General features: G+C 39.3%; 2 protein-coding genes across 2 annotated transcripts in view; both read right to left on the bottom strand.

The window, feature by feature from the left end:
- Positions 1 to 13058, bottom strand: part of LOC118413820 (STE20-like serine/threonine-protein kinase) — an 18547-nt gene extending 5489 nt beyond the window's left edge. The window contains 16 exon segments of the mRNA XM_035817372.1: positions 315 to 503; positions 863 to 987; positions 1439 to 1568; positions 1751 to 1809; positions 1812 to 1893; positions 2004 to 2132; positions 2605 to 2728; positions 3149 to 3288; positions 4180 to 5148; positions 5402 to 5527; positions 5796 to 6072; positions 6413 to 6485; positions 6833 to 6982; positions 7321 to 7369; positions 8284 to 8448; positions 12601 to 13058. Coding sequence (XP_035673265.1) covers positions 315 to 503; positions 863 to 987; positions 1439 to 1568; positions 1751 to 1809; positions 1812 to 1893; positions 2004 to 2132; positions 2605 to 2728; positions 3149 to 3288; positions 4180 to 5148; positions 5402 to 5527; positions 5796 to 6072; positions 6413 to 6485; positions 6833 to 6982; positions 7321 to 7369; positions 8284 to 8448; positions 12601 to 12753 — 2940 coding nt within the window. The 5' untranslated portion in view covers positions 12754 to 13058.
- A 498-nt stretch (positions 13059 to 13556) lies between these two features.
- Positions 13557 to 21069, bottom strand: LOC118413822 (ubiquitin domain-containing protein 1-like). The gene is made up of 3 exons (XM_035817375.1): positions 20832 to 21069; positions 17963 to 18199; positions 13557 to 17780 (listed from the first exon to the last, which is right to left on the bottom strand). The coding sequence occupies exons 1-3, from the start codon at positions 20899 to 20901 to the stop codon at positions 17389 to 17391; spliced, it is 699 nt and encodes a 232-aa protein (XP_035673268.1). The 5' UTR covers positions 20902 to 21069; the 3' UTR covers positions 13557 to 17388.
- Between the last annotated feature and the right edge of the window lie 920 nt (positions 21070 to 21989).

Genomic DNA, 21989 nt, shown 5'->3' with positions numbered 1-21989 from the left:
GTCTTCAGACTGGATGTTTGAAGTGTTTGTAAAATTACAGAAGTCAAGAAGGTACAGGTTAAGATGCTGCAGAAAAGAAGGTATTTTCTACCTAGGTCTGTTTCTTTTACTTTTCTAAGGTTTAGAGGAGTTTTTTTTGGACAGTCATTGTTTGCGAATCGCAGAGTGAGCATGCAAACCACCAACTGCGACCTGTTACACACAGAAACATAGCCTTTGGAAAACACTGCTTAGTTTACCACATATATACACATAAACACACACATACATGTACACGTAGGTACATACAACATACTCGGCCCCCTCTGTTGTACCTGTTTGAGTTTCTCCTTATCTTGCTGTGGTGTGCTCATGCTGCTGATACGCAAGCTCTTTTTGAACATTTGCTCTCGAACTTTCCCTTCACTCCGCTGGATTTTGGGCAGACGTCTCTTCTCACTGGTGTGCCGCCTTACCAGCTCATCCTGTTCCCGGTTATTTATTCTATTCACTTGCTCTATTTCCTGTTAGGAAGCAGGATAGAATAACCAAGAGAAAAAATAATTAGAAAATGATACAGTTCATTTCATCTAGTTGGTAGATGCACCACACCTTACCTTTCTTTCAAGAAAAATATCAGCTGTTAATACAGCTACATGTATTTGCTTGTCATGGAGAAATGTATTAAAGCATGTAATGTAATTTGCTTCAATAGCATTGATTTCTCTTAATAACATGCAAATAACCATACCATGCAAAGAAAAGTGTCACAAACACATAAAATTCCTTAGAATCAGCGGAGCCTCAAGCATGAGCACAGGGCGTCAGAAATAAAACTGCCGTGAATATTCAAAGACTTGCAGTAAATGCTGAGTGCTGTCACCTTCTCATGCCTCTTGAGTAGCTGCTGTCTCTGGAGGAAAAACTGGTCCTTCTGGTGCTGCTTGGTCTCCTGGTGTCTCTCATGAAGGTGCTTCTCCTCAAGTTCCCACACGGATGCCTCGCGAGCTGGAGGTACAGGAGACATCATCACATGTGGATCAGTTAGTATGGACCAGTCAGTTGTCAGGCAAGAGACAGTTTTTTGGTTAACGATACTACTAACCACCAGCTGGGGAGCCTGAGAACTACACAGCAGTTCAACAGTACATACTCATACAAGATCATGCTCACATACATACAGATGATATCCTGTGTACAGTATACAAGGAAAATATATCAAATCATGGACAAATTCTGACACAACGCCCACCAAATATCTAACAGAAACAGCATCAACTTCTGTTGCACCTACATGGCAACACCTCATGTACAAGAAATATAGCACATTGCAACTAAGGTAACATTTAAGGGTTAAAAATGCATGAGTTATTGTTGACAGTTGGCAGACTTTGATAATGGATAAATAAAACCATATCAGCAGACAGATCATGTTCAGGGTAAGTGCTGCTGTACTCACCCCTCAGCAGCTGCTGTTTGTGCTGTAGGAACTCCCTCTCCACCTTAGCCAGCTCCAACCTGTGCTGGTCTGTCATCTTCCTTAGAGCCAACTCCAGAGCCTGGTTCTGACGTGACACAAAGTCTTGCTCCTATAACACAAACAAAGAAACTTACTAAATGATTATACATTTGTATTATCAGCAACATTTACAAATCAATAAATTACTACCACTTTTATAACTATCAACTTCAACAAAGTGAGATGTTCTTCTTAAAGTGTGAGAATTTCCTATCCTTTCAGTCTTTTTTGAGCTCTATCAAAGAGAATTACCTTTTGTTGCTGTTTGAGTTCTAGTTCTTCCTTCCGTCTCCTCATGGCGTCTTTGCGCTCTGATTGGGCAGACGTTCCACGTCCAGCTTCATCTCCTTCTGTTCCAGCTTCAGTTCTTCTCGGAACTTCTTCAGCTCTTTCTCCTGTGGTAGACAGAAATGCTTGTATCAGAGGGATGGACTTTCATGTGTAACTTGGACTTACACTCCTGTCTGGATTTAGGGAAAACCTACAGAGAATCACACGCTCTAACCTGTTCCTGGCGTATTCTCTTGGTGGCCAGTCGGACATCGGTTGTCTGAGACTCTTCCAGTTTCTCCACATGCTGTTTCTGCTGCTTGGTCAGGGTGTCCAGCTCAGTGTCGTAGCGCCTTGTGAGGTTCTGGGAAAGTTACATGTACATTGTATAATATCTGTATAGGCAGCATACAACACATAAGCAACATGCCATGTAACCAGTTTATGTACGTGTAAGAGGTAAAAATCTTCCTGTCACTACGTATCAGGCAATTTTTCCCATTGGGTAACATTTTTCACACCAACTATCTTTGACTCTTTTGTGTTTTCTTCATACCAAGTAAAAAATTACTCATCTAAAAACTTATGATACAAAAAAAGGCAATTATGTTCGAGTTACAATAAAAACAGGCAGGGAAGAGGTGAAATCTACAGTAGAAGCCCAGAACTTGCACACCCCATTTGCTAGCGTATTTTATATGACGTATTTTATGCAATTACCCAGGTGGTGTAACAATAAAAAGTTATCTAACTAGGGATTTCGGTATCTCGTGCAATTAACAGGGGTGCTCAGTAATCCGTTGTGCACCCAACAGGGTTCTACTTATCAGACTTACATTCATTTCTTGTTCAAATCTCTTCTCTGTGTTGTCGATCTGCTGGCGGATCTTGACGTGCAGCTCTTGTTGGCTGCGCTGCTCCTGACGCTGCATCAGCTTCAACTCACGAAGGTCCTGTTTCCTGTTGGGGAGGGGAGAGGTCAGAACTTAGTGTCAGACTGATCAATGTCTTGTAGATAATTTCGCAAACACCATGTACCTATCAAGTTTCTACACCATTTCATGATTTGAAATAAATGCTAAGTCTTACATATGCAAGGTGAGTAGTAAACCCAACATGCCTTGCACTTTTCGTGGGAGAAGCTTTGAGAACAGGTAAGAAGGTAGAAAACAAAAGCAGATAACAAGATGCAAATGGTACTATGGGTATCATGAACATTTTCAAAATCATATTGATTCTATGGACTGAACAGTAATGCAGGGTGCATATGCCCTGGTCTAGAGCAGGAATCTTAGACCTAGTGCAGGTATGCAGACAGAAATCTGAACAACATGTTTTCTTGTCTGCACTTTATCTAGTTTAAGGAGGTCGAGCTCCAACCTCAATAGCTGCTCCACTTTCTTGTCCTTATCATCGTCGTAGACCTCCTTGACCTGAGTCTGGGTCACCACGCGCCCGTCGATCTCGATCTTACGTGTCTTCTTAATGGTCTTCTTCCTCCTACTCTTCTCTTCCAAATCCTGAGGAAAAATCAACTTTATCATGTCATCTTTAGGCCACCATTGTCGGTTTACTGTTGTCTGCCAACATCAGGAACAAAGTTCAAGAATTATGCAATGCAACTCAGGGATAAACAAGTCCATTAGCCCGATTGTCCCGTGCAAGCAGAAGTGCTTCCCCACTTGCCCGACGGGCAAGTAAGAATTTCCAGATGTGACCCGTTCAAATTACCACTGAGTGTGACATCACATGGGGCTGAATGCCTGCCTATATTGACCATGTCATTTTTAAGCCAGTAGAGACATTGATTTTGTTGTTGTTGCTGTCCTCGTTTAACGTTTATTATTTCACTAGACGTGGTCTCCTAACAAACGTGAAAATTTATGAAAGTGAAAACACATAGAAAAATGTAATTTAAATTTCGGGCAAGTGAAAATTTGGTTCGGGCAAGTAAATTTTTGATGTACTTGCACGATAGGACAAGTGAATATTTGAAAACTTGTCTAACCCTGCAACTACTGTCTATTGTGTGCATTTTGTGACGGTTAGATATGCATTTCATGTTTGACTGACTACCTGACATAAATCAAAAGCTACACACATGGTAGATGAGCAGTTATCAGCCATGTTAAAGATGCCAACTTGTATCTGCAGCATGGCTCCATACTTAATGTCAAATATCCCAGTCTATTTAAATTATAGATTTATTTCTGAAACAATCTTCAGCTTTAGCCACAAATTACATCCACACTTTGAGACTGAAAGATGGTTATGTTGGTGGGTTCTCAGAAGACTATCACATGCTGAAGTACCTCTAATCAAATCTGTCATTTTGCACCCATCTGGTACTAAAGTCTTTCTCCAAATTCCTATTACAACTACTTTCTTTAACATTTAAGTTCTTAACTCACCAATCCATCTGACTCTTTTCTTTTCTTTGAGGGCTCCACCTTTGCTTCAGAAACCTCGTTATCCATGGTGTGGATGCTACCACTGTCAGCTGAGTTCTCTGATTTTGCATCCCCAGAGCCCTGCCTTCTGTGCCTCGTAGGTACCTCTTGTGGCTCCAGAACTCCTGACAATGGCAAAGGCATGCTGTGCGGAGAATCCTCTTGATGATCCCCTAGCCGCTGCACTTTCTCGTCGGGAAATATTACAACTATTTCTGCCGAAGCACTTTCCTCTACACCATCCTCAAAATGTTCAGTTCTGGACTGATGGTCTTTGGTTTCAGAACTGTCATTTTCAACACAAACTGGCTTTGGTAAGGCATCTTTCTCAAGGCCACCAACAGTTACTGAATCTTTTTCACTCTCTGCCCTTTCTGGAACTTCATCCCTAACCTCAGATCCGTTCCCCTCCTGCTTCTGTGTCTCTGTGTGTACAATTTCTAGGAGTCCATTCACAATGTCCATTGCCACACTTGCTGAACTGTCTTTCAGATCTTCAACATCGGAAAATTCTGGAGAGAAATCTATAGTTTGCTCATCTATGGACTCCTTGCTTGGTGAGCCAGGTGTGTTGCTGTTGTCACGGAATGCCTCTGGTGGTGCCAGAACAGCATCGGGAGTTTCCGACCCCTCTTTTTCCTCTACCAGCGTCTCATTGACACTTGGTAGCGCTATCTCCGAACCAATATCGGGAAGTTTCTCAGTGCTGCCATTGGTCCCAATGCCTTCATCAGAGGACTTGTCTTCATCTGCTTGTTTGACAACCTCTGATACAGGAGGAGGAGGAGGGGCTGGTTTCTTTCTCTTTACAGGCCCTGGTTCCTCTGAGATCTCTTCAAGTGGCTTCTCTGTAGCTCCAACCGTTGCTTCATCTGAGTTCTTGCTATCTGTGCTCTGGAGACTCTCACGACTCTTGTTCAAGTCTCGTGGCTGTAGAAGGAAAGAGGCATTGTTGGGCATTGCAAGCTAAGACAGAGCAATATGAATTGTTATAAGCTATAAGTTTATAACCCACTTTTTAAAACTATTCTTCGCCAATAGTGCCAATAACATCAACCTCAAGACTAGCCATGCATTTTGAATTATTTCTCTAAAAGAATCTATTTTCCAATTGTCCAGGACTATTAATCAATGATAAATTTTAAAACAAAAAACCTATTATCTATAAAAAATATCAACTCACTGTGGTTGGTTCCTCCTCCTCTTCGTCATTCTCCCCCTCTACTACCTCCTCTACTACCTCTGCCTTTGCCTCTGCCACCAAGTCTCGAATCGGCTTCTTCTCTTCTGCAGTCCTCACAAATGGATGCTGGAGGGAAACATCATACATAATCAATACCACCAAAAGTAACTTCTTCCTTCATACAACCATTGGTAGCTCCTGATACAGGTAAGATGACAGCTCCAAACTAAATCAGAGGTATTCACTAGTTTCCTCAGTAACCCCATTCCTAGGCTTTCTTTGTGTTTTTGCCTTATAAAAGTATGTAGCTTGACTAGCAAATTTCTGGATGATCCAAGAATATCACATCAAAATGGCTGAAGATATTTCTGATCCCTACAACTTATTTCCCCACCGTTAGTAACTCCCTAGCGGAAGGCCTTCCTTCAGGGATCTTCTGTAGGCACTGCCTGAGGAAGTCGGCGAACTCCCGCGACCAGCGGCCGGGATCCTCCAGCTGCGGAGGCTCCGACTTGGAGATCTTGATGAGAACCCTCATGGGGTGCATCTCGTGGTTGGGCGGCTCCATCTGGGCAAACTCGATGAGGGTGATACCCAGGGACCAGATGTCAGCCTTGCAGTCGTACGGGGTGTCCTTCACTGTCTCACACAACACCACTTCTGGGGCCATCCTACACACAGGAGAGGTGGACAGAAATCTTCATGGAAGATATCAGGAATAACAAAAAACATGATCTTGACTCTTCAAACATTAATGTTAGATAACAGAATACATCTGTCTGTTGTATTCAGGGAAATAGAATTTTTCACACAATAAAACCAGCATCATCTATGTAAATACAGGACTGCACCAAATTGCATCAGACATTCTTAAAGTATGTGCAAACTGGAGAGCAGTCCAATGAAATACCTTAGTGAAGTACTAGGAAATCTTGTAAAGTCTAAAGGGACCAAAACATCACAATCAAAGGTTATGTTTTGTCAGGTACTAATCTGTACCATCATACTGACCAGTAAGGGGTTCCAATAAAGGTGTCCCTCTTCTGTCTTGTGTTGCTGTTCTTTGCAGACACCCCAAAGTCAGCTGGAATAAAAATCACATTGTCATTAAAAAATTCCTCTTGCTCTTTTATTTCTGTCTTTTACACAATATAACTCTGTTTGTAGATAATGTTTGTAGCTGTGAATCTCAAATTCAAGAGTAAAAATTTAATTCATACCTGACAGTGATACTTGTCAGACCTGTACAAGTGACTACCTCTACATAAGGACCAACTGCCTAAAGTCACCACTTTTTTTTGTGGTTCCTTAGATAATTCTTCACAAGTGAGTCAAACATTACAAATGAGCATGCACCACATACACCAGGTTTTATCAGTTGCCTGAGTAGTCTTCTCTGTCAGTTTTAACAGTACCAACAACAGAACCTACCCAGTTTGATATCACCCTCAGGTGTGAGTAGTACATTGCCAGCCTTCAGGTCCCTGTGGATGATGTGGTGAGTGTGCAGATAGTCCAGCGCCTCCAACATCTGCCTGCAAATCACACGGATCTGAGGCTCCGTCAGAGGGTGGTCCAGGTCTGTGGGGAGGGAAGGGGAGAAATGTCAACATAGAGATTCAACTAAAAAGACAGAATCCTAGTTTTAGCGATCGAAGAAGAAGATGAAAACTTTTAGCAATCAGATGGCTTTCATTTAACAAAATCAAACAAGAGGCGCTGTCGGCTTTGGAAAGCAGTATTCTGAAGATCGCTATTCCCTCTACAAACTATACCAGACGAGAAAATCTTAAACTAAAGGATCCCTTTTATCATACAAACTGCAAATACCTTTCAATCCTGCAATTCCTACTCCACACCCTTTGTTTCATGGGATCCATATAAATGTACATGTTGAAAATTTACAAGGAGCATCTTACCAAGCATGATGTCGTCTAAGGCACCACCTGCACAGAACTCAATCATCATCTGGATAAAAAAAGGAATAGATATCCCAGACATGAGTCAGACTACTTAAACATCCTCAATACTAATCATATTGTCGGAAGATGTTTCCAACACGCAGGCTGAAGATAATGAAGTTACAGCCAATTTGGGTTTAACAGAGAGGCGCTGGTACTTGTTTGCAAGAAAGTTCACGATAGAAATATCGTAAGAATAAGAAACATCAATTATGAAATTTGGGATGGCTATAACTGTTGCAAATGACAAATGTCACATGGGTATAGTTCATGGTTGAAATATGCATTCAGGGCTCAAAATAAGTACCTGCATATGTAGGTTAGTGCAGGTAGAATTAGAGCTGTGCAGGTATTTCTGGTGTCTACCTGTACCTAACCTGTACTGATCCATGTACTGGGTTTTATACATAAATGTCATATGATGTAGGTGTATGTCACAGTATGTGGATTGTTATTAGCTGCATTGACTGTTACTACCTATAATATATAGTATAGAAGGAAAAATAGCAATGGTTCCTGGACAATTTTAGCATGATCCATACTTCATAAAGTCAGAGTTGTGCAGGTAAAATTTGTCTGGCACAGGTAATTTTCAGTGTTACTGTTAGTACTGTTACCTGTACCAGTGCAGGTATGCAGAAAAAATTTTTTTGAGCCCTGGCATAGTTGTTTCTGACGCTGACATGAGTTCAAGTGACAGGTTTAGTAATCATTGCTATGCTATTTGAGTAGACTAAACTGAAGTTCTGTTGAAAGGAAGACTCTCCTTTGTTGTATTCTTTCTTCTTTGTATATTTGTACAAATATTTTTTCTTCTTAAGTCCTTTTGGTTCATACGTATATGTATGGTGTCCCAAAGTCCAAAAATAGAAATGAACATATTTACAGTAAGCAACATGGAATCCTGGGAGCCTGTCTTACCCATAGTTTCCCATCGTGGAAGTAGGCATCATCCAAAGCCACCACGTGTCGGTGGCTGCATTCCGACAAAATGTCGATCTCCACAGTGTAATCCTCCAGTTCCTCCTCATTCTTGATTTCTATGATCTTGGCGGCAGCCAGGTTTCCATTTTCCTTGTTCTTGACCTGCAGAAAGGAAAGAGGGCTTTTGATTAGGTGCACAAGTTCAACTATTCCCAAAACGAATTTTAAGTCAGACGGTTTAAGGCTTAACAGTAAAGTTCTATTTAGGTCCTTGTTTTTCAAAATCATTATTTGAGCATGACATTGAATTAATGGAGAAGGTCCACTTTTCTTTCCCAGGCAACAATATTGAACATACATATACATACATTATGTACATTAATGTATCATTGTAATTCAGATTTAAAAGAGCCAAAACCTAAGGGGAGCTGATGGCTTACAATGTCCAGGTGAAACACGACCTGGCTCTATATTAGTATTACTATGTCTCTGGTTTGACCTGATTTTTCCTGGCCAGTGACCACAGACCTCACTAGCATCTGTGAACTTTCCAGTTCAATAGAGTGTGGAATGGAACCATGTATGTTTTAGAAGTTGACGTTACGCTCTATTTTGAAGCTTTGCTTATGTAGATAACTCTTACATAGTGGTCAAACTGTTCCAAATATCCATACTGTTAGTGTTACATATGTAAACTTAATGCCACAATATGAACTGGTAGGTCTACTACATGTAAAATTTCAATTCTAATCATAAAATTTACACATAGCAATTTCTACTATTATTTATGGACAGTAAAAGTTGGTCCTTGAGTTCCTTGCAACCCAATGTTTACAAGTAACTATCCAATGTAATAGTACATGTATTTTTCATCATCTTTTTTCAGATTCCCACGATCAATCAGATAACACTTCAGCACAATTGTCACACTTACTGAGTCACAGCTAAAAACATTTTATCCTTCTGAAATGACAAACATCCAAAGGTCTACATGTACTTTCAACTTTTGCCCTGGATTCTGTAAGGTACAACTTTGTTACAATTGCCCTCAGTCATATCCAAAAGTCAAAGTAGCAATGAATCAATAGTTTGGCATATCTTCTGAACTTGTTGTTTTTAAACTTGATAAAAATATCTGTCAGACATAAAGCAGCAAAATTCCCCTACAATGAGCATGAGGCATGGCATTAAATTCAAACTATTAAATTACATTGCTGGCAACAATGTTTATCTTTTTTTTTGGTAATTTTACATAAAAGTAAACTAATACTCAAGAGCAACAAGCTGTGACCAGGGGATTTACATTACAGAGAAAGGGTAAAATCTGAATGGTAAGATTCCCAGTGGAGACCTTTGAAAGTTTCATACAGACTGTCTAACCCATTCCTTGTTCTGAATCTACAGTATCAGAATCCTTCTAAAAATTCTAAGATCTGATCGCATTTTTAGGTAAGCAATTTTTTTCATGTTCAGACTGACACAAGTCTGAACAACAAAGCATGGTTATTAGTCATCTCATCATAATATGTTTGTACATGTATTTTCCTACAAAGCCCTGACACAACACAGCCCCTCGCACCATTCTAATACATTTTTTGTATATGCAATTTTGCACTTCTGAGTACCAATTGTTTATGATAACATCACCAAATAACTGGACAAACCAAACACCCAAATCACTCAGTCAGAAGACTGTGGGTCAGAGACTGTGGGTCAACATTGGCTTCAAGTCCAAAGGTGGATTTTGGCACATCAGGTCAAGGAAAAAATGTTATGTGTCCTGTTTCAGTCCTGAAAAACAATAGGGTTGGTAGGTAGGGATTATCTTTTTTTAAATTTTTTGACATTGGCCAAAAGTCATGTGATACAACATTGAAATACATGAGGACACCTATATTTCTAATGTCAAACAGCTCCAACTTAAACTTTGTACATAACAGTCAAAGATCTGTAGATGTAATACCCTCAACTTGAGGCTCAAGCTACTAAAGCATTAAGCACTTGCTCAATTAAAATATCAGCTAGCACTTGTACCCTGAAAACAAAGTGTACAATTTTTTCCCTTTGAAGCAATATGTTACTCAAATGCACTTTCTTTCTACATGAGTGCAGCCAGTAAACAGTTAATCATTGACAGTGTGCACAGTTTAAATTGCCCCCAGTCAAAGTGTGACAAAGAAAGGAAGAAGTGACCCGCCCAAAAGGATAACAATCGAACAGACAAGCAAACAGTTCCACCTAGACAAGTATGTGAAGGCATTAATCTCTGGTGTTCTATACTGGAAGGGATGCCAGGAGGCAAGAGTACTGAATGGGGATGATATGCATATCAAACAGTTAATTGTTCCCCTACTGTGCACAATTCTAGCTACTTTAGATGATTATGATATGTGAATCTTCTAGTAGCAGGTACTACTGGTTCTCTTGTGCTGGGACAATTTCAAACAAAAGAAAGACATACCTCATTGTGATATAACAGAGTAATAAAATATACTCTATTATATATATCATACAATAATGTTAGTATCAAACCAAAGATTTGATAAAAAGTAAAAGAACTGGTGAAAATTCACTGTAACGAAATAACAAAACTTTGCACAACTGACAAGGAACTTGAGTTAAGGAAAGTTGAAAATATGACATCCAGAAATCTAGAAGTATTAATCTGGAGTATAATAAAGACAACAGAGAGAAATTCTCCTGAACATTTCTTTCAAACAGCGATCTCATTTTCTCCTGACTTTACAGTATACTTTATTCAGTCTGCTAGTATCTCAATAACACTTTCTCTTCCCATAGCTTACCCCTCACTACAATCAATCATCCATAGGGTATTGCATTCTAGAACAATGGCACTGGCATACTGGCTATTCACAGCACTAACAAAAGAACTAGTAATCAAAGGAAAACTCCACAAACCCAAAACAGTGCACCTGTTTCCACCTAAATAGCTCTGTCATTGTGATTTTAATTCTAGATTTTGGATCTAAACTGTATCTGTAATTACTAGATTCTGCACTGCCAATATAACAGCCAATTACTGATAAATTCTGACTTGATTTTGTTGAATTTAAAAAGAATTACAGATGCAGTTTCAATTTGTATTGCAAGCTTACATGTAGGATGCAGCTACTTCCTACCATATTCAACACATCCACATACCAATAACCTATAGATGTGGTTGTAATTACAGCAATGTTTTCCTTGTTTCTATATGAAATGCCCTATTCTTACATGATAGAGCTATGACTAGTCTGAGCTGTAATCAAGGGGGGCCAAATTGTCAATTCTGCCAGCCATCCATCCATTAGGCTTGGTAATGGGATTGCAGCAGGGTGTGAACAGCCTGTACATGGGAACAATCGGCCCTGAAGTGCTACCTTAGTACCTATTCTACACAATGAGAGTCTGAGAGCCGATGTCTAGAACGTACTGCAGAGGTCCTTTGTGTAACAAAAATTAAATGGAATATTATAGGTGGATGATGTCCTGGAATTTTGTGTATCATAAACAACCCAAACGGCTGACCGTTTCCAAATCTATCGTTGTTAAGTAATTGTTCCAAAATCTATCATTGTTAAGTATAAGTTGTTGTTTCATGCAAAGAAAAAACCTGCAAGGTAAAAAATATTACACTGTACCATGTTTGCTGTTCTGAAGGTAACATTAGCACTAGCATGTCTATATTTAGATTGTGTTAAATATACAGATGTGAACACCTGTCACGGTCAAGCTGGAATCTGGTTTAATGCCAAACAACCATCACTTCACAGTTGGTAATACATTATAATTTTGGTTCGTTACAGTAAGCTTACTGAAGGACACTGGATCAAAATTGCTTCAAAACTATAGAATTATACAGTCCTGAACATTCTCCAAAGCAATTTATGATCATATATAATATTTGTGGTTAATACATACCTTTATACATAGTTTGCAAAATCGCAAGGAAAATCACAAACATTTATGGGAACCTACAGAACTGAAATTTTCGGTGACGTTATCGATTTAAAGAGTTTGTCTTACTAAAATTATGTTAGTTTTGAGCGAGTCGTCGAACAAAAGAGAAGGAAGTAACAGAGGTGGGGAGGGGGGCTGACGGATAACCGGATTAATCAGTCAAGTATAACGGGACAGCCCACTCCACAACTATTCTAACCAGAACGATAGAGTACAGTCTTTTGACAAGAACAGCTGTTTGTCATGCTTCTATTTAAGTATTGTTAGTATCAATCATAACCATCGATACATACGGAATGGATATGAAATCGCCCACACTCCTTGCGTGGAGGCATGGGAAGTGTTGGTGCCTACCTTGTACACTTTGCCGAACGCACCGTCCCCGAGTTCTCCGATCGTCTCCCATAACGCGTTCGGGTCCACATCTCGTCTGATATGCTGGTAATACTTAGGTTTCTTCCGCTCCTGTCGGATGCTGAAGATCTTCTTAAAATCCAGGAGCGGCATATCGCTTCTGCTGTATAGTTTCACTTACCGAGAAGAAACTTGCAACTATCAGTGAGCCAACTCCAAAGTCAACAAAATGATGACGCAGTTTGGAATCCTTAAAGCCTTAAACTTCGTCGATAAAGCCTCATTCACAGAGAAGATATATGGATTTAGGGTCCCACAGTTACATCAACAGCAAATAGGCTTCAGACAGCGACTGGGACAAAGAAAACCCGCAGTCAACCGAAGTTCCCCGCACAGAGATCCTCCATTTTGAAAATACTACCACACCTCAGGAGTGACGTCATATCCCAACCCATAATATTCTACAAACCACGTGACATGGAGAGGGATTTTTTGGCCACGCCTAAGTCGTGGATCCATTCCAACATCATCAACGAAATAAGTTTGTGGTTTTAGGTAAAAAAAATTCTGCTGAGGGAGTATAAACAGGCAGTTCAAACCATGTTGGCAAAAAGGGAACATTGGTATACTGCCACAAAACTGTCAAAATTAACAAAGTTTACTTTTTGTAGCCAGTGCCGCCTGTCTGGTCTCCTAGGGTTAATGGACTAAACCAGATAACTGTGTAAATCAACCATGGCAATGAATAGGATTCTACTGTATTAGTAATGATAATTCTCCAAGCAGAGATTGGGTCGTGGGGAGAGCTGTGGTTGGGATTTTTAATGGCCCACTCCCCACTATGTATCTCAGCCACTACTATCACTGCTACCCAACCTCTGCTTGGAGAATAAGTAATAACAGCAAAAATGGGGAAGTTCACCACAAGGTGAGAAATGAGTGATACTCAGACTTTGTAGATGTACAGCAGATTTTATTCTTAAGTTGTTTTGTAAAGCTATCACAGTTGACAGTAGTAGAATAACTTGTTATTCACACAAAAGTTTGATTCCATACAAGATTTTAGCAAACACAACAAACGAATGCACCCTACATCTATGTACATTGTACACAATTGTAACCTGGAAAATATTTCCATTTTGAACAAAATCTCTATATACAGTTTAAGCTGTGAATGATACAGAAATGGTACAAATCATGGTGCTTATAACACAGGAAAAGTACATTGCTTTAAAAAGTTACACATTGATGGTATCTAAATAATTCTGCTATGCAGACATGATGAAGGTTTCCAATCTGTGGTTTCCACATCCTAAAATTCAGTTAGTATACTTAAAGCGACATTTGATGCAAGTACATTATCCAGTCTGTGGATGGGGATAATCACCCCCCAGCACTAATTAACAAACCTCATTTAACTTTAGACATTGACATTGTTCATTGTACTTGCTCCATTGCGCATGAAAGTATCAGTCATTAGTTGGCCTGGAATGTCAATAGAATACAAACGAAGTCATTACGACAGATTAAAGAACAATTTTCTACTAGATATTAGCGTATGCTGCAAATTTACATTGACATGCTCAGAGTCAGAAGTACTACATTTTTTCCCCCAGAATATCTCAGCATTTTAAGCAACATCTTCAGTACTACTGACTCTAAGGACATGAAACAGGATTGTGATATATGTTGTTCATTTCAGACCATTTGTTTGGAACAAACATGGAAATAGACAGTTTTAAAGCTTTAAACAAGTAAGGATTATCTATATTTAAACTTAATTGATACACTGCTTCCTAACCTGATAGTACATGGGTTGTTTATAAAGTAGCTATTAAAAAGGAAAAAAATGAACAACAAATTTACATCCTTGAGGTTCTGACTGTTGCTTTCTAACCCTCAGCACTCCTTATACTACGTGCCAAAATATAATGTACTACAATGTACATGTAATATGGGTACACCTGTACATTGGCAAAGTTAACTGCAAAATGTTAGTCTCCAGCAGTTAGCACAGCAAACTCAAGTGCACAACTTGTACTCATGCAAGAACTCTGAGTGCTCTTTCATGTGCAAAATGACATGTATTTGAAAGACAAACAAATTTGTTGCCATACACTGGTCTTAGAGTACTAATGGTTAAGCTTACCCTGTTTGCTGAACCACTGGTTCTAAACCACTGGTACGACCAACAGGTTTACCCAAGTTTGGGAACGTAGAATTTCAATGTGGAGATGTACATACATGACATTTATGTTGGACATTCTCCGCAACATTGAAAATCAGATTACTGGTATAACATCACACTTTGAAGCCAATAAAACATCACAGAAAATGAAATGATACAAAGATGTGATTTATACAGTAATGAACATCTTTGCTGCATCTGTATAAATTTCAACTTTCCTTTGACCAAAGTACAAGTTTTAAAAAACAACAACAAGGGAACAAAAAGAGGAAGAAGAGCAACATTGAGGGACAACAAACATCAACTTGAGAATGCTTCTGACAATGAACACAACAAACATGATGGAATCTTTTTAAGCTATAAAGTCAAGTACATTTATGACAAGTCACCTAATGGATAAACTGAACTGAAAATCAAGATTTTGTAAAAAAAAAGTAAGTAACACTACAGAGATGAAACAAGAATATTGCACTAGGGAACACAATTTCTAGATTACATCTATAACAGTTCAGTCTAAAATGTACGGATGAATTTCTTTTTTGTACATGAAGTATGCCTTAAGACGTTTTTAAGTTAGATGTCAAAGTCTGAAGGATTCAAGTCAAAGGAGCGGAGTAATTTTCTCTTTTGCGAGCCTGTTGATGTCATATTTAATGTCCTGAAAATCAAGCTTAGGACCAAGTCAATAAACCGTTAAATGGTAATGGTTGTAAATTACCATTGCTACGTACAACTTAGGCACATATATCTTAGCTTATAGCGGTGCATTTTTGTGAAGAAGGTTCCTTCCTTTGCCTTTACTTCCATGGCTTTCCTTCAGACAAGGAGGTTTTTCAATTTCATTTTGTAGGATTAAAAGTAAATTACTTACTGTGACAAATATTTACAGTCATTGAATACAATCATTAAATGTAACAATGCAAAGTATTTAATAGAATTGTTATGTCTTGAAGCATTCAGTTTTCTAGCTAACTTCTTTAAGCCTTTTTCCAGCAGTCGCTATAAACAACCTTAGAAACAACCAAAAGGCCAGATATAATTGCAAGATTTCTATGTCAGACATTTATACAATTGGCAAAATAGAGCTTAAAACAACAGAAATAATCTATAAAATGTAGTGACACCGTATATGAATGCATGTATATGTATGCAATTTCCTTGTGTGCATGTACATGTATATACTTCCATGTTCAAAGAAGCACACTGGACCAAGTGTTTTACAAGTTAAGACTTCCTCATCAAACACAAAGAATTGATGTTATGGAGATGTGTGACTAAGGATAAATACAAAGTAAATCTACAGTTATATCTAGCAAAACATAACAACTGTCTTTCATTTTTTCTGATTTATTTAGAATAGTACTACTAGTCCATCTATAATTGCCAACATAACATCTAGGAGTATTGAAGCATACATGTATATTTTAGAGACCCAGGATACGGGAAAGGCTTTGGATTCGGAAAGGATCTCAATACAAATCCTTCAGCTAACAACACTAAGAATGTGATAAAAAAAAATGGAAAACAAATTTAGAGAAGGCTGTCTTTGCATCTCAGTTAGCATACATGGCAAAAGGTGAGGACATCTAATCTGCCAAATTTATAGACTTTGATGCTTTATAGACATGGAATTTGTAACAAGATTAATTCATTAACGGTTAGGTCATTTTATTTTTGTCACATTACTTTCTATTTGTCCGCATTTCTTAGTGAAATGCAGCCAAATACAGGGATGTAGCTTAAGGTGCTTTAAATGGGAAGGTGAGTTGAAACAATTACCTTCTAAAACAATAGCATTAGAGACCATGTTGGTGTGAGACATCTGGTCCCATCTAATTACCATGGCCTTATATGCTTGTGGGTGCAGTCTTACGTCATACTTGTGCTATGGTACCTTGAGAGCTTTATCTTTATAATGGTATGTATGTATGTACACAGAATAGACCATCCAATTCTGTCAGTTACTTTGTTACATAAGTGTCCCCTTCATTGGATTTTTGCAGCAAGATTTACATATGTACAGAACAACACAGTGAGTAACAAGACATCTACATACATGCAGGCCCCTCTACAGTACCAGAATGTCTAAAAGAGAGACAAACCACCACAGACAGTAGGGTCATCATGCAAAACCAACATCATTTTGCATGTAACTACAGCAGACGTTTTACTTAAAAATTCTCTGAATATATTGCAAGAGACTTTTGTTTTTGTGCTACTGAATGCAAGCAGAAAATGTGTTCAAAGTCTAGCTCCCTTTCCTTCCTCATCATTTTTCTTGCTCTGGCGCTTATCAAAGACAATGCGCATGAATTGTAAAAGACTTTTACTTAAGCACATTTACATGTATATACAGAGTTGTATGTCATGATTAAGGGTACAGTTTAGTTATACTTTTACCTGCACATTTTGTATACACAGATGCGCTGCTAAATGTACAACTAAACTGTACACTTGACATGTGGAGACGATGCTCATCATTTTCTGGTTTACCGATAGCAGTTAACAATATGTGTGAGCTCAATGGGAAAGAAAGGGGGTTTCATCACATGCTCGACTCTTCCAGGCAAAAGTAGCAGCAATACCGCAGGAAAATAATTTCAACCATCCACAGGGGTAGGATCGGGCTGGGAAACAATGACTTGGACCACAAAACCTTTAGGGATTTTTGCATCTTCTATCCGCATCTTATCCTGGAGCAATTTCCCGGAGAAGTACCACCTTTGCCGCGATGATTCGATCCCCTCTTCTGCATTAAGTCTCTTCTTAATGTGTAACACAGAGTCTGTGGTCTGCACGTTAAGTTTCAGGTCCTTGCCTGTGGAAAGTCTAAGTTTAAGGGAAACCTCCTCGCCGGTGGTTAATGACTCAGGAACATCGTTGGGGTCTGATTCACTATGCTCCTCGGAGATCATGTTGACTGGTGCGGAAATACAGTACACCGGTAGCTGGTACCTATTCCCCAGTTCGTCATAGCAGTCTTGGAGAGTCCCTGGGAAGGGGAAGGGGAAGCAAGTGTCAGTCACTGGCATGAACATGGATTGCTTACGTCTGTAACAAGTAATCCTAAGTTTTTCATCAACAACTGTTCCAATATTGCCAATACATGTACACATCAACTTCATAAGGGAAGCAACTTCACACAAATGGTGAGCCAAATGAGTGCTACCTTACCATGAGGAAGTGATATGTTTGCCCCGTCTATGATGGCCTGTGCTAGCTCATGGTCGTTGCTTTCCACTGCGTTGCACGCTGCCCGCAGGGCATCCCAGATCTCCTTGCGCCCTTCAAACGCCGGTGCCGTATCCCAGAACTCGTCCCTCTTGCTGCGCAGTTGACCGTCCGTAAAGGGAACGTCAGACTTCCACTTTGGCTTGTCCTTCTTGAGAGGCTGGTTTCTTCCCATTGCAACTAAGGGAGACAAGGACATGATACATGAGAAGCTAAGTATACACATACTAGTACTGTTCCAAGGCACTTGCACTGTCTCCATTTGTCTTCAGTCATAATACCAATATATATCAAGCAGCAGTCTGTCAAAGTCTTTATTCACATATAAGTGAGATAAGTAATTACGATGTTGCATGTGCCAATTGGTCATTCTTCTCACGTAAATGTACTTGTCAATTAAAACCATTCAGCTTGAAGGATTCAGTTCGATGGCTAATACAACATGAGCTTCATTATCCTTTGTCAGTAATCTTTGAACCAAATCCTAAGGCAAGCTTTAGAATTCCCTCCTGGTGCTAATTTACTATATAACAAAAGAGTGAACAAGAACCATGAGATGGGTTCATTAAGACATAAGGAAGGTAGACGAGCACAAAGGACCATAGAGGCATCAAGGCAACTATATATACCTTTACAATAGTTCATCTTGGGATGCCATTACATACATGAAGTGTGTTTTCATGTCTGGGAGGTCGACTATGTATTGTAACATATACTTCTTGATACTATTTATTTATCTACCCTATTATAGTATTTGTCAAATATATTCTTCCTGGAACTAGTCAGTGGCTGGCACAATTCCATGGGCTTAATATGCATAAATGCATATGATGTACATGTGGTTCAGAAAACAATGTTGTCAAATGGTGTTGTTACAGACTCCTTGGCCTGTACATGTATTTTGGCTTTTGCAAATCCACTTCAATATTCTTGCAAATTGAATATCTATGATGTGATGTTCTTATTCTAGGGCTTGTTTTTTTTAGCCTGGACTCCAGCTATTGTTTTTTCACATCATGTTAACATATTCTATCCATCCATTCCATACTAGGTGCCAGGACGGATCTAAACACATTGCAAGAAGTTAGTACTGAGGGACACCCGTTGTGCGGGATCACAGTCTTGACCCATTTCGACCCTTTGTGATCTCTGACAAGAACGTCGCCAGCTTTTCTGCTCGTGATGAATCAGATGATGTTCTTTTGGTACCTTACTTGCATGTTTTTAAACATGAGGCACCATGCAACGTCTTGCAATGGTAGAACGCAGGGGGTGATGGAGATACCAGGAGAGCTACCTAGAATCAATGCTGCTTTCCTCCTTGCTGAATTAGACTCTGTTGGTATTGCCACATGCAAAGAATGACCCATGACAATTAGCCAATAAAGGTCATGAACTTATTTGTAGTGAACCAGAGTCCTTGAGGTTGCCCCAAGAGGAGATGGGTAGACAATGTCAAGGAAGATATTCGAAAACGGAACAACGGAAGCCAACACCCTAGACAGATGCAGCTGAAGATCAGCAGTCAGACCTAAACGACATCTCGCAACATCCAAACCTTGTAACAGTGTGTACATGTGTGCCCTTGTTGTGGCGGAGAATAAGTTTCAAGTTGGGGAAAATTTTAGTACAAATTTTACTGCAATTTTCTGCAAAGATGTCAGTTCTGCAGATGTCAGGAAAAACTGTGTATAGATCAGAACTTATGAGCTGCCTGGAGTTCAGTCAGACCCTCTTGGCACAGTATTGCCAGTCAAACAAACAAGCTGTTATCAACTTAGTTGCTATGGTGACAAAGTATCTTGAGGGCAGGGTGGGAATATCTTTAACAACTTTTTTTATTCCAAGAAACCATCTGCTGTAACTCAAAGGATTTAGGAGAAGATAATTGATATAACAACTATTGTTGAAAGATTGTCCCCTTAATTGAAAGAGGGTGTTTTCCTCTCTCTGTGACAGTGGAATGTTCATGACTCACTGACAAAGTAAGTCATTCTGCATGCTGTAATGCCGAAGTGTATGTCCCAGTTTTACGTCTTGTTAAAAGTAATACACCTTACCACAAGATTGTTTCCTTGTTTTGTTTTTGACGTAACCATTTTCGACAACCAAAATAACTTAGTTCATTACAATATGTAATGTTACATAGTTAAACACAAGCAGTTATTTCCTAACCTGTCCAAATACCCACAATGCTTGGTGTATAACCATATATGATATATATGATAGTACAGTGTTAAGTTTAACCTTACCTGCAAATATACATTCAAACAAAGCAAAGGCACCTGGAGAACTCAGTTATTATGTTTCAAACGACAGGAGTTGATATAAATAATTTGGACAATGGATCATAAATCTTCAGCTCAAAGTCAAACTTGCAGCACCAGTTAGTTATCTACCTTTGAGACTTCAATCTTGAGATCACGTGTACCATCACATTTACAGCAAGTAACGTTAGAGCTTCTAGGAATTGTTTTGCACACATCGACTGACAGGAAACCAGACAGAACTTGAGGAAATAACAACAGACACTTCCTGGATCGTGACACAAAAGACGTGGCTTGTTCTACATTCACTGTATTATGTGCACATCAAACTACATTAAAGTCGATAGGTTTATAGCTCAGTTTTCCTTGGTCATGTTGATGGGATATCAGTGACTTCGGTGTGTTAAAGACTGGGGGCCTTTGTTGTAGACACCCGGTAAATAATTACACGACAAAAACATCAACAAGAACGGACAGAACATACACAAAACACCGGTTGGCCGGGACATGGGGGAAATTAAGGCGAGGACTAAGCTGACACATACCGGGCGAGCTGTTTTCCGTGTCATTTGTGACCGACGATCGGTCGTGGTGGGTCCCGATGCACCCTCCCATGGCATCACTGGCTTTCTGTGCGTCTTCGCGTCAGACAGAAGAGTTTGGGGCCTCCAACTTTGCCGAAACGGGATGTTTTCCCTCCCTTACCGTCAGAGGTTTCCCTTCTTTTCTGGCCTGCCGACTTCACCTGATGACGTCACGAGCCCCGAACTGCGCATGCTCGTTGTGAAGGGTGGCCCATCATGCCCTGCGTGGTCTACAGGTTAATGACTCCATCACGTGATGTCTAAAACTTCTTTATCTGACTAAATTTAAATTTAACATCCTTGATGTCACTAAAAGATACTTGACGTCAAAACTTCGATATGATAGATTTACCAAAAATAACAAACTGGTGCAAAAATGAAAACACCTGCAACATGTGTTGCATTTCTCATCATCATTTGATCTGAAAAAGTCTCACATATTTTCTTCAATAAGACACAACAAGGACTGATACCTGACAGAGCTGTTGAAACAGTTGATGTCCATTCTATCTTTTGGTTTCTAAAATTTTCATGAGCAAATTAGCCCTGTTGATTTCATATGGATGTCATGCTCTGGGAACCCCAAAACTGGTGTGAACATGCGAATAAAAAAAGTTGCTTTCTCTTTGAGTCAAGAAGGTTCAACAAATGACTGAAGACACAGAGTATGATATACAGAACAATACATTCTTTATTTTGTTCTTTCACATCTTTGAGTTTGGGACCGACTTTGGCATTTTACGACATTAGTTAAAGCCATTTTCATTGCAACTTTTGGTAAATAACGGTAGTTTGCTCATCTAAAAGCTGCCTATATGATTTTCTTTTTTGGAAAATTATTGTACATGTGGATGTCATCCATTTAATTAAATCAACATGGCCTCACTTGTGTTTCCAAACCCTTTTTAAAAGACTACTACCACAGGTGAGGTGAGGTGAGGTACCACAAACCATTAAATAGAATAACATAATTCTTTCATCAGTGACTCTTAAAAAATGTACCTAAAAATGTTTAGTTTTCAACAGTCTATAGACTTACTTATATGTGACTGATGAACGTCTTCAAAGATAATCCATTCTAGCCGTGGAATGTCAACTACATGTATTCTATTTATTGGC

The sequence above is a fragment of the Branchiostoma floridae genome, chromosome 4 (assembly GCF_000003815.2).
Source record: "Branchiostoma floridae strain S238N-H82 chromosome 4, Bfl_VNyyK, whole genome shotgun sequence".
NCBI classification, from domain to species: domain Eukaryota; kingdom Metazoa; phylum Chordata; class Leptocardii; order Amphioxiformes; family Branchiostomatidae; genus Branchiostoma; species Branchiostoma floridae.
Note: the sequence above shows the minus strand (reverse complement) of the source record. Positions and strands in the feature narration are given on the sequence as shown.